The 12,146-nt window shown below is 44.7% G+C and overlaps 1 protein-coding gene across 3 annotated transcripts in view; it reads left to right on the top strand.

The window, feature by feature from the left end:
- Window positions 1–1,266: 1,266 nt before the first annotated feature.
- The window catches only part of LOC111960242 (ATP-dependent RNA helicase DHX15), a 32,314-nt gene continuing 21,434 nt past the window's right edge, over window positions 1,267–12,146 (top strand). For 2 of the 3 annotated variants that reach the window (XR_002876793.2, XM_023982150.2), the window contains exons 1-5: window positions 1,858–1,994; window positions 3,476–3,773; window positions 4,523–4,716; window positions 5,014–5,173; window positions 7,276–7,494. Coding sequence is in view for 2 of the 3 variants with exons in the window: in XM_023982150.2 (XP_023837918.1) it covers window positions 1,960–1,994; window positions 3,476–3,773; window positions 4,523–4,716; window positions 5,014–5,173; window positions 7,276–7,494 (906 nt within the window). In the remaining variant the exon portion in view is untranslated. Of the gene's footprint in view, window positions 1,429–1,857; window positions 1,995–3,475; window positions 3,774–4,522; window positions 4,717–5,013; window positions 5,174–7,275; window positions 7,495–12,146 lie in introns of those variants that run through there. The other variant, XM_023982151.2, reaches the window with a different exon arrangement.

Here is a 12,146-nt window from a genome sequence, read left to right as displayed (position 1 = left end):
AAGGTCTGCAAGGCTGTAATTGCTGCAAATGGAGGATTCTTTGACGAAAGCAACATTTGAAGGACACTACTATTTCAATTAAAAATCGTTATTTATAACCTTGTCAACGTCTTGACTATATTTCGTATTAATTTTGCGACTCATTTCATGTATGTTTTCATGGAAAAAAAGAACATTACTAAGTGACCACAAACTTTTGAACGGTAGTGTATATAACTTTTTCTAAATGAGAAAATATTAGATCAACTTACTTCTACTTCAAGTTACACTATTCGATGTGCACATGGCATTTACCTCCTCTACTTGACTTTTTATTGATTCTATTCTGTGAGGTCAAAGTAAAAAATGTGGGTGAATGACTAAACGGCTGTGGTGCAAAACTATGAACAAGTTGTAGATCTTGAAAATCTGAAATAACTATTTTAAACAATACCTGTTTACTGTCGATTGGAAATAATAATTATTCATAGCTTATACAGTTACTTGATGTTTCAAGTGCAGCTTTGCAATCCATTCATCTTGATATTATTGAGAGGTTGTTTCCATTCAGGTTGCATGCTATTGTCCCTTTTCACAGTGAAATAACAGGGCTATTCTTTCCTGTGTCGGTGTTGGTCCTCTGTCTGTCAGCAGCTCTGTTTGGCAGACCTATTTCACACACAATTGGACTGTTATTTAATTGCCTGTGAAAGAAAGGGAGAAAAAGACCTGATATTTTAAATTAGCCTTGGATAAAGAGCATTAGTAAGGCTTTGTTATAACGTTGACTTCTCCTTCCCTATCACCATCAATCCCTGGTTACAAGCAATGAGCCATTTGCCATTACAAAGCTTGTTAGGAATGTCCAGGCGGTGTAATTACCTGTGTCAACGGCAATGATCGTCTCCAGTGTCAGCTGATTCATCACTACATAATCTTATAGGTTGAAACATTTAAGAAATCTCTTGGAAGAGAGGTGTATACATTGAAAATGTTTGTCAAATGTTCTTGAAAGATTGACATGGCTTGAAATAATCACTTACATCCAGAATGTGCATAATGTGGCTGTCTTGCAATAACAAACACTTTGACAGCCCTCTATACATATATGTCGTATAATGTTATTTATAAAATGTTTGGCTTTGGGATGAATTCTACAACTGAGTTTCACCATCGGAATCGGTCAATGTTGGTATTGCACATGGACCCTCTTTTTTTTTTTATGTATTAGGTGGAGGCTGAGTTTGGTGCAAGCCACAACATCCCCCAGACAGCTAACAACTGACTCCACGTCCACGGCAGCAGCTGTCCTTTACAGTTCCCCGTGGCGCAAATATTTAAGTCGCAATATTTTGCTAATATAAAAACGTTATTTAATGTATCTGGCTCGACGAAACTCACGCTAAATTGCTGTTTTTCTGTCATTTACGCAGAGATATTAATGATGAGGTAAGTGCTTCCGGTCGCCATACTTGTGGTGCTTAACAATAGCAGCAGCACAGATAGAACGATTGGATAGGACCGATTTCTAAATATATTTGGCAGAAGTGTGCAGAAATTGTATGGCATTGACCTACTTTTGTTCCTTATTGTGGATAGCTATTTATGTGTAGGAAAAAAAGTATGTCTAAACGACATCGGTTGGGTTTGGTTGATTATTGTTATTCATCGAGTAAAAAGAGAGTCTTCTGATGGGTGTGTATAGGGAATAATAGGGAGAGGATCCTTTGTTTTCGTGTTTCATGGGCACTGCAGTGCAGAAGGTTTTTTGGCTACAGCTAACGTCTTTCGCATGCTATCTAGCTAGATAAAATGTAAATGGCGAATGGACAGGTCGTACATGCGGAGAAAAAGTATTCTAGCCTAGTTACGCTAGTTAGCTATCTAGTCTTTTAAATAAACACGCAGTATAAGCTAACATAGTTAGGAAGCTCCTAAACCAGGCTAACGTTACAGAACAGTGCAAAAGATGCATCATTCATGCACGTGGGTTGCCTCCTGCGCGTGGCCGTAAGGTAGGTAGGTAACTTAGGTGTGTAGATAGCTAGTTAGCATCCAGTCTGTAGTATTGCTAATGTTAGCTAGACCGCTATCATGGCAAGTTAATAATGTTAACTAGTTATATTAGCTAACTATATTATTTGTGTTTTTAAACAAGAAATGTAAGTGGCTAGCTGACATGCTTTAGGTTTGTTTTGATTGAAACTAGCCGAAAAGCCGTTTCTGTCCATTGGGTATGCCAGCAGCATACCACCCTGCATCCATTACACTGCTGGCTTACTTCTGAAGCTAAGCAGGGTTGGTCCAGGTCAGTCCCTGGATGGGAGACCAGATGCTGCTGGAAGTGGTGTTGGAGACCCAGTAGGAGGCACCCGTTCCCCTGGTCTAAGAAAAATATCCCAAATGCCCCAGGGCAGTGATTGGGGACGGTAAACGGGTGTCTTGACTCTTTTTGGTCACTGACGATCCCATGGCACTTATTGTAAGAGTAGGGGTGTTAACCTCGGTGTTCTGGCTAAATGCCCAATTTGGCCTTCATACCATCATCTCCAGTTTACAATTGGCTCATTCATCCCCCTCCTCTCCCCTGTAACTATTCCCAAGGTCGTTGCTGTAAATGAGAATGTGTTCTCAGTCAACTTACCTTGTAAAATATGGGTTAAAGAAACATAACGCACTGTTAACTAGCTAAGTCACAGACTTGATACATTTCTATAATAGTTTATATAATCCCTAGCTATATAAAATGTCTCATTTGTATATAATCCGATGATTCGGTTGTCAGTGGACATCAACGTGGTGCTGAAACACATGGCCAACTTTGTCAGAACAAGATTCATTCATTAATTAAGTCCTTTGCAATAATTGGGTACTGAAATGTCAACATTCTAGGCCCATAAGAACATGACATGAGTTCTGAAGGGTCAGCTGGTGTGTGTATGTATGTACCCAAGCCAACATGATGTCCTAGGAAATAGTGCAGTTGCTCATGACACCGGCTACATTGCTAAGACCAGTTTTAGCTTTTTGCCAATTCTTCAAATGGAGTCTTCAACATTAGTCTGGTCAAGGAAGGAAATGCAATACTTTGGTTCTGGGGTGCAGACATGTGTTGTAGCATAATAAAAAGGAAATAAAGATATCACCCATTTGTAAAAGGAAAGTGTTCCCCTTTTGACTTTTGATATTTTAGCCTATTAATTTCTTTATTAATGTGACCTTTGCATGCAACACTTGATTACATCCTTCTTCAGCGTGAAAGGGAAATGCGCAGTAACCTTTTCATGTTATTCGAGGAAAAGGACATGACATAGCCGAACCGCGGCACATTGTAGGATCTGAGCTGTCCTATTTCTGTGTTGGTTGTTGGGTTCATTCCATTTTGGAATGGTGATGGGAAAAGAGACGGGAGTGGGGCCTGGCCGATATATATATATAAAAAAAAAGAAGCTTTGTCTAGTCTGTCACACTACTCACATTCATGCCTCAACCACAGGCGAGACCGCGACAGGGACCGCGACGAGCGGTCGAGGGACAGAGACCGGGATGTCAAGCCCTCTGGCATGGCCCTGAACCCGGCTGTTGGCAGCGCAGGCCTCTCCCACAAGCAGACGGCCATGCAGCAGCAGATCAACCCGTTCACCAACCTGCCCCACACGCCGCGTTACTACGAGATCCTGAAGAAGAGGCTGCAGCTGCCAGTGTGGGAGTACAAGGAGCGCTTCAACGACATCCTGGGACGCCACCAGAGCTTCGTGCTCGTCGGAGAGACGGGCTCCGGCAAGACCACGCAGGTAAGCTGGACAAGGGGTAGAGGCTTTACATTAATGTGGTGAGACGGAATGTATCTATTCGTTGTTCTCCAAGCAATATATCATTGTATTCACGAACAAACAGTAACACAGCCGAGAAAAGACAACTGATAACTCAATACTGTTTCCTATGAGATTCCTTGTTGCCCTCACACACTCTCCCGTTATTTTCAAAATAATCCTGTTGCTGTGACTCATCTCCTTTTCCCCCCCATCTTGATTTGTTGAAATGTTAAATGCAGAGTGTGTTTCCCTTCCCCGTAGCAAAGAGGTTGGTTGCCACTAACGGGCACTCATCCGAGCACAAGGCTAATCCGGCAGAAGAAACAGTTTCTAACTTTAGGCTGCTCTTAGCAGGTCCCCTCGTCTTTTGAACAGTGAGCGGGGGGATCCCCACCGGGAGTGCCTATCAGCAGAAAGCTGGCAGACTGTCTAATACAAGCTATCATCTCAACTTCTCTGGAGCTCGCAGTTGATTATCAGAGAGTGGAAGTGATCGGGGATGGTGGCATGGGGTTTACAGACAGGAACTGGCAGTTTTATTCTTTGCTCTCCAAAACATCCATGCTATCATTCATTTTTTTGACTCAAAGCTATCTTCAGTGCCATTTTATAAAGCGCTTTTGAGTGGTATTGGTTTGGTTGCTGATTTGTGTAAGGTCAAGGGGTTGTAAAAGTGAGTGTGGTTGAGTAACTTCTTCCTCTCTCCATCTCCCCCTCTCCCTCCTTAGATCCCGCAGTGGTGTGTGGACATGGTGAAGGGGTTGGGCGGACCTAAGAAGGCAGTGGCCTGTACCCAGCCCAGGAGGGTGGCAGCCATGAGCGTGGCCCAGAGGGTGGCCGACGAGATGGACGTAATGCTGGGCCAGGAGGTCGGTTACTCCATTCGATTTGAGGACTGCAGCTCGGCCAAGACCTTCCTCAAGTAAGTGCCAGTCTCTACTGAAGTTGAACTGCCCAAAAAACAGTTTTATTTCACTGGGGTTTAGAGGGGCGCTTCGTAGGATATGTTTTCTGTTGAAAAATGTATTGCTATCTGAACATTTAGCATGTTCAGATAGTACTTCCCTGTTTTTCGCTGTTAGCAAAAAAAAGTTAGATTTCAAATATTCTTTACAAGAGAGAACTGGCTAATTTGGCAGTACACAGTTAGTAGTTAAATTGTTCGATGAAAATGTCCACTTTGAAAGACTTACCCATTGTGTTTCCTCCCTCGGTGCAGGTACATGACAGACGGTATGTTGCTGCGGGAGGCCATGAACGACCCTCTGCTGGAGCGCTACGGCGTCGTCATCCTGGACGAGGCCCACGAGAGAACGCTTGCCACAGACATCCTCATGGGCGTCCTCAAAGAGGTGGTCCGACAGAGGTCAGACCTCAAGGTACACGTCAAATCCCCATACCCCTGGGTGCAATGTACTGAACCTTGCAGGTAGAAATGTCCTGAACAGAGCTGACCTTATTTGTACTTGACTCTACTTGTCAGAGGAGCATGTCAGTTCTATGGTGTGTTTCTATCTAAATGTTTCCTAACTTTGTGCACCACTTGAAAGCGATCTGATCCGTGCCAGGTGAATGCAACCCTGGCCTTGCCAACAGTTTCCACTCGCCAGTCTACATTCCACAGCATCTCATAGAGTCATGCCACAGAGTTTCTAAATCCAAAGGTGGAAAAAACGTTTTTATGGTTTGAGAAGTCAATGAGAGAAGTGAAAAATTCTTCCTTATTTGTTCATTTTCTCGATTTCTAAAGGCAGAACCTATATTCGAGCCAATGTCTCAAGTAGCTGAACCTGTCGTTACTACAACCTTGTGAAAGTGACAAATTGACACGTTTTCATTTGAATCAAAAACAACTTTATATCGTAAGAGTGCCTTTGATTTAACGGCCGCAGTTCGACACAACCTGCAGACCTATGACGTGTTTCTGCGCATGAGCTTAGCTAGCTAACTAACGTCACCATGACATCGCCTACAAGCGATCAGGGATTTCTATTGGAGAAGCAGTTTCTGCTGTGTTCTTTACTGCTTTTCAAAGCCCTGTACCGTCTGACCCTCATGTCTTCTCCTCAGCTCACTCTCCTAGAATCAAATCCTACCTCCGACCTAGTCCTCTATCCTACACGAAAGCCTGCCTCTCTGTGTGCACACACCTGGTTGTGTACACACACACTCAATTATTACTCCACCCCCCACCCTAAAAATCCTCAGTGTGGCAGTCTCTCCACGGGCTGACTGCTGTGTGTCTATTGAGGAAAAGACAAACGTCAGCCATTCAGCTCAGAAATGCACGGCGAGTCTCCTCTGCGGCAGCACTGAGATTGCTGCCCGGGTCAGCCCATTTAAGAGAATCAGACAGGGATGGGTGGGGTGGGGGTTCAGTTTTTATAGGCCGAATGTGCCGGACACAATTCTCATAAAACAGATGGGTAATGACTAGTTGTTGTCAGGGACGGCATCAAAGGTTACACACGTGTTCAGGGACTTTTAAATAAGGTCTAGGTTAGTGGCAATGATCTTACCGGCCCTGCTCATGTCCCTCTTCCCAATCTCCCCCCTCTCCCAAATTTGAAGTGTAATTTGCCTTGATTAAGAGGAATTATAATGTCTTGTTATGCGTAAAGCGAAGTAGCGCATAGACCGTGGGGCCGAAATATTTGAGAGTGAAAATGGGAGAGCAGAGAGGCGCGCCGCCCACCATCAGAATTTTAATGTGCTTAATGGGCCCTAAGGGAGAACATGGTGTGCCCGCGAGACTTATCCGGGCAGTGAGCGTTGTGATCCTCATGGGTCAGGGGCTCTGTCCTCCTGTGATATGTCCACCATTTTGTTTCCTCTCACTTGGCCAGGGTCCAATCTACACTCTCTTTTTGGCTCACGCCCACTTCCTATTCTCCTGCATAGAGGGTATCTATTACGTTTCCTATTTGTTTTTTTTAACGGTTTTTGCCTTGTCATCATGGGGTATTGTGTGTAGATTGATGATCATTATTGTTTATTTAATACATTTTAGAATAAGGCTGTAACATAACAAAATGTGAGGAAAGTCCAGGGGTCTGAATACTTTCCCAATGTACTGTATGTTCTACCTCCTAGGCCTTATCCATTTCATCAGTCACATGTGTCGACTATCACTCTTAACTCCCCTGTGGTGAGACTACACCAGACCCTACCATTCGTCAACTCCTAAATACTCCTACCTTAACCTTTATCTACCTACACTATACTATCGTCGCTGTCCCCTGGTTATATGTAAGCTCCTCTCTTCACAGTATTGCTCCTGCTAAAAGCTGCTGTTTCAGGTTGCCCTTAGACACTGATCTAAGATAACGCTAATCAGAATCTGAACCATTAGGCCAAACTATAATCTAGAACTCTGATCAGTGTCTAGGGGCAACTTCATCCTATAGCATCATATAACCCCATCGGCAGCCATTTTCTCTTCCCAGTCCACCTCTCACCACCCTGTCCTTTGTCTCATCAGGTCATCGTCATGAGCGCCACGCTGGATGCCGGCAAGTTCCAGGTGTACTTTGACAGCTGTCCGCTGCTGACCATCCCGGGACGCACGCACCCGGTAGAGATCTTCTACACGCCGGAGCCCGAGAGAGACTACCTGGAGGCAGCCATCCGCACCGTTATCCAGATCCACATGTGTGAAGAGGAGGAGGGCGACTGTCTGCTCTTCCTCACTGGACAAGAGGTAGGCCCTTTTCTGCCACCATTCCAGCTTTTCGCACGCACACGACCGAGATGATCAAAGCTTAGATGAATAGAGATATTGAATGCATGTGGCCTTTCCTGTTTGGAACATTACCCTGGTAAGAGGGAAAAAAAGACAATGTCCCAGATTTTGCCTGCCCCATGAATCCTTGAAATTTCACTCCTAAAAATGTTGTATACTAATGTGTAATGGAGGGCGAGGTTTATGCCCATAATGATGAATTTGGTCACAGCTGGGCGGGCACACGCCTCCCTGCCTTCCCCCAGAAACATCTGTCTGCCTCCCAGTTCACGAGTGGGAGAGGCAGCCTGTCTCAGGGCTCAGCAGTGCCACACTATTATTCTCACCATTCTCTCCCTACGTAATGTAACAGTTCGTGTAGCTTATGGTTGTGACATGAGAACTAATTACGTGAGGTTTGTATGATTGCAACCCTAGACTGAGTTTAAAGGGATACTTGGAAATTTTGGCAAGGAAACCCTTTATCTACTTCCTCAGAGTCAGATTAACTTGTGGATACCAATTGTATGTCACGGCTCCCGAGTGGTGCAGCGGTCAAAGGCATTGCATCTCCGTGCAAGAGGCGTCACTACAGTCCCTGGTTCGAATCCAGGGTGAATCATATCCGGCCGTGATTGGGAGTCCCATAACGAGGCGCCCAATTGGCCTAGCGTCGTCCGGGTTTGGCTGGGGTAGGCACTCATTGTAAATAAGAATTTGTTCTTAACTGACTTGCCTAGTTAAATAAAAAAAGATGTCTCTGTGTCCAGTTTGAACGAAGTTAGAGGTAGTTTTGCGAGCCAAGGCTAACTAGCACTAGCACAATGACTGGAAGTCTATGGGAACAGTTAGTTAGCAATTGCGCTAACGCTACTTAGCAACTTTCTTCAAACTGCATGCAGAGAAATACAAATGGTATCCACAAGTTCATCTGACTCTGGGGAAGTAGGCTAGATAAATCTCTAAGTATCCTTTATGACCGAGCGTGAATGTTAATGTGCCTGGAGCTTCTCATTTTGAATGTATGGATTCCCTTACGTTAGCGCCACGTCATCATCCAGCGTAGCCATCTTTAAAAATAAATCATATCTGCTGAGGGCTCACCCAGTCAGATAATATGGCAGCCTATTCATTAACGGCAGTCATTTGTCATTCATCGGCGGGACGGCACTACCGCGCACCTACATCCGTTTTCATTTGCAGATGCCGGATCGATGCCTGGTTCGTTATGTTAGGGATGAAGTCACGGAGGAGCATTGTATTTGAAGTGGTATCCTTCAGATTAGATTAGTGGTGTTCCAGCCACTCGAACAGCCAGGGAACAGCATTGGCCTCCCCTCTTTGAATGTGCAGAGGAGAAGAGAATCTTTGCGGGAAATGCGTTAAACATTGTTTAGAGGTGGACAACGTCTCTTGCTGAGTATCCACCCCCATTCCCACCTCCTCTAGCTCAATAACGCTGAACGCGTCGAGGTGTCAAGCTACCGAGGCAAAGCAAGCAGTGCAGTCAGCGAGCACTCCCACGGCGAGTTCATTAACACTTTCCTAATTGGGTTAAAGAAGTCAATGTGAGGTAGCTCTGGAGGAGATGGGCGTTAAAATAGTGCCTCCCCGGAGCGCATCTCAACCTCTCGTCGTCCCGCAACTTTGATGTTGACTAATGATCGGGTACGCAGATCTACAACGTAGTTCTGTCTTTGAGGTAAAGCTGTTTTCATTTATGCGGCGGATTTCTTTCCCTCCCAAGTATTTGGGGGAGATTGTCTGTTTTTTAATGGTTCGCGGCAGGGACAAACTCAAACTCCCCAAAAAAGAGAGGCAAAACTTATCACAGCTGCCTCGCCCTGATAAGTCCCACCATTTAAGCTGCCCCCTCAGCGGTTCACTTCAAAACGTAAAGATTCGCCCGGGCCTCTGCTAATTAAGTGGACCGAGGCGAGTGCCTAATTGAGTCTGGTTAGGTGCCTGGTGCTCCACCGCATCGCTCCTGGGGTCGCGTGGGCCGGCTGGTGTGCAGGTTCTCACAGTTGGCTGGCCGCCCCGCTGTGCACGCGCTCCATTTCTCTTCAGGCACTGGCACACCAGCTCAATCCCGGCGCCTTGGCAACGGCGTCCACTTTTCATGACAGCTGCTGCATCCAGAGGGTTGATGGTCTATTAATACCCAGGCTAATTTTACCAATCTATTCATTACTCTTTTCCACTCTAACTTGTCAACTTGTTGATTACATGGCCATCGGTGGGATGGATTTGACTTGTGTAGTGAGTGAACACAGCAGGGAAAAATTGGGCTAGGAATGCATTACTGTCTGCAAACAAAGTCCACAAACACACAGAGAAATCCTAGCTGAGGCTCCCTATGTTTTTGTGTTTTACTCAATTGGGGCCTGGCCAGTGCTTACCCTGAGTAAAGTAAATGCCACGTAAAGAGTAAACGCTCCAGGTCAAAGGAGAGCATCTGTTCTACTGGGTATCTCTAGGTTGCAGTCAGTGTCACATTGTGGCTTTGGTATTACTATCAAATATGGTTCCCATAATTTCAGAATACACCAAGCCCCTATACCCCTTTCTGCCCCAAGCCCCCTTCTCCTTCGCACTCCAATAAAACATTTATTTTAATCTGTAAGTGCTAATTGTCACGTGACCCTCAACCAAACTATAGAAGGAGCTGCACAGCTCCCTAGGGCCTGAAGGTGGAGCAACAGCACAGGCTGTGGCCGTTTACATGTTGGTGTTCTTGTTTAAAGGGAAGATTGCAGAATTAGGTTTCTTTTAAACATTCTGATTGGTTTCATCCTTCCAACTAAAAGTCCCAATACGACATATCAATTTTAAGTGTTTTGAAAAAGTGATGTCAAGAGAAGAACACACAACAGGAGTGAAGCCACTGTCCACATAAGACGGTAAAGACCCACATCATAGAGTCGTCATTGTTTTTGAAAAAATATTTTGGCACTCTGAATAAAGCCAACTTATCATCTGACCATATCCTGTGATTTCTTTATTCTATATCAGATATAAAAAAAAGTTTTTTTTAATCACTTTTACAGCACACAGGCTTTTAGCATGGCCCCTTTTACACCCATATTACCTACCCACTAACAGCTTTGAAACATCAAAGTATTCAGATCCCTTCACTTTTTCCACATTTTGTTGCATTACAGCCGTATTCTAAAATGAATTAAGTAAAACATTATCCTCATCAATCTACACACCCCATACTGACAAAGCAAAAACAGGTTTTTATAAACAGGTTTTTAGAAATGTTTGCAAATGTATAAAAAAAACTTTGCTATGAGACTCGAAATTGAGCTCCGGTGCATCCAGTTTCCATTGATGATTCTTGAGATGTTTATACAACTTGGAGTCCACCTGTGGTAAATTCAATTGATTGGACATGATTTGGAAAGACACATACCTGTCTATAAAAGTTCCCACAGTTGACTGTGCATGTCAGAACAAAACCCAAACCATGAGGTTGAAGGAATTGTCCGTAGAGCTCCGAGACAGGATTGTGTCGAGGCCCAGATCTGGGGAAGGCTACCAATTTTTTGTAATTGATAATTGAAGGTCCCCATGAACACAGTGGCCTCCATCATTCTTAAATGGAAGAAGTTTGGAACCACCAAGACTCTTTGGAACCACCAAACTGAGCAATCGGGGGAGAAGTGCCTTGGTCAGGGAGGTGACCAAGAACCTGATGGTCACTCTGACAGAGTTTCTGTGGAGAACCTTCCAGAAGGACAACCATCTTTGAAACACTCCACGAATCAGGCCTTTATTGTAGAGTGGCCAGACGGAAGCCACTCCTCAGTAAAAGGCACATGACAGCCCACTTGGAGTTTGCCAAAAGGCAGCTAAAGGACTCTCAGACCATGAGAAACAAGATTCTCTAGTCTGGTGAAAGATTGAACTCTTTGGCCTGAATGCCAAGCGTCACGTCTGGAGGAAACCTGTCACCGTCCCTACGGTGAAGCATGGTGGTGGCAGCATCATGCTGTGGGGATGTTTTTCAGCTGCAGTGACTGGGAGACTAATCAGGATTGAGGGAAATGTGAACGGAGCAAAGTACAGAGAGATCCTTGATGAAAACCTGCTCCAGAGCGCTCAGGACCTCAGACCGGGGCCAAGGTTCCCTAAGCCTAAGCACACAGCCAAGACAACAAAGGAGTGGCTTTGGGACAAGTCTCAATGTCCTTGAGGGGCCCAGCCAGAGCCTGGACTTGAACCCGATCGAACATCTTTGGAGAGACCTAAAAATAGCTTTGCAGCGAAGCTCCCCATCCAACCTGACAGAGCTTGAGAGGGTCTGCAGAGAGGAATGGGAGAAACTCCCCAAATACAGGTGTGCCAAGCTTGTAGCGTCATACCCAAGAAGACTTGAGGCTGTAATCGCTGCCAAAGGTGCTTCAACAAAGTACTGATTAAAGGGTCTGAATACCTATGTAAATTTGCTATTTTACCAGATTTTTGCTGCTTTGTCATTATGGGGTATTGTGTGTAGATTTGATAAGGGGGAAAACAATTAATTCCATTTTAGAATAAGGCTGGAACTTAACAAAATGTAGCATAAGTCAAGGTGTCTGAATACTTTTCAAATGCACTGTATTAGCAGTTCAGCACATCAACAT

This window comes from Salvelinus sp. IW2-2015, linkage group LG37, assembly GCF_002910315.2.
Source record: "Salvelinus sp. IW2-2015 linkage group LG37, ASM291031v2, whole genome shotgun sequence".
Taxonomy (NCBI): Eukaryota; Metazoa; Chordata; class Actinopteri; order Salmoniformes; family Salmonidae; genus Salvelinus; species Salvelinus sp. IW2-2015.
Note: the sequence above shows the minus strand (reverse complement) of the source record. Positions and strands in the feature narration are given on the sequence as shown.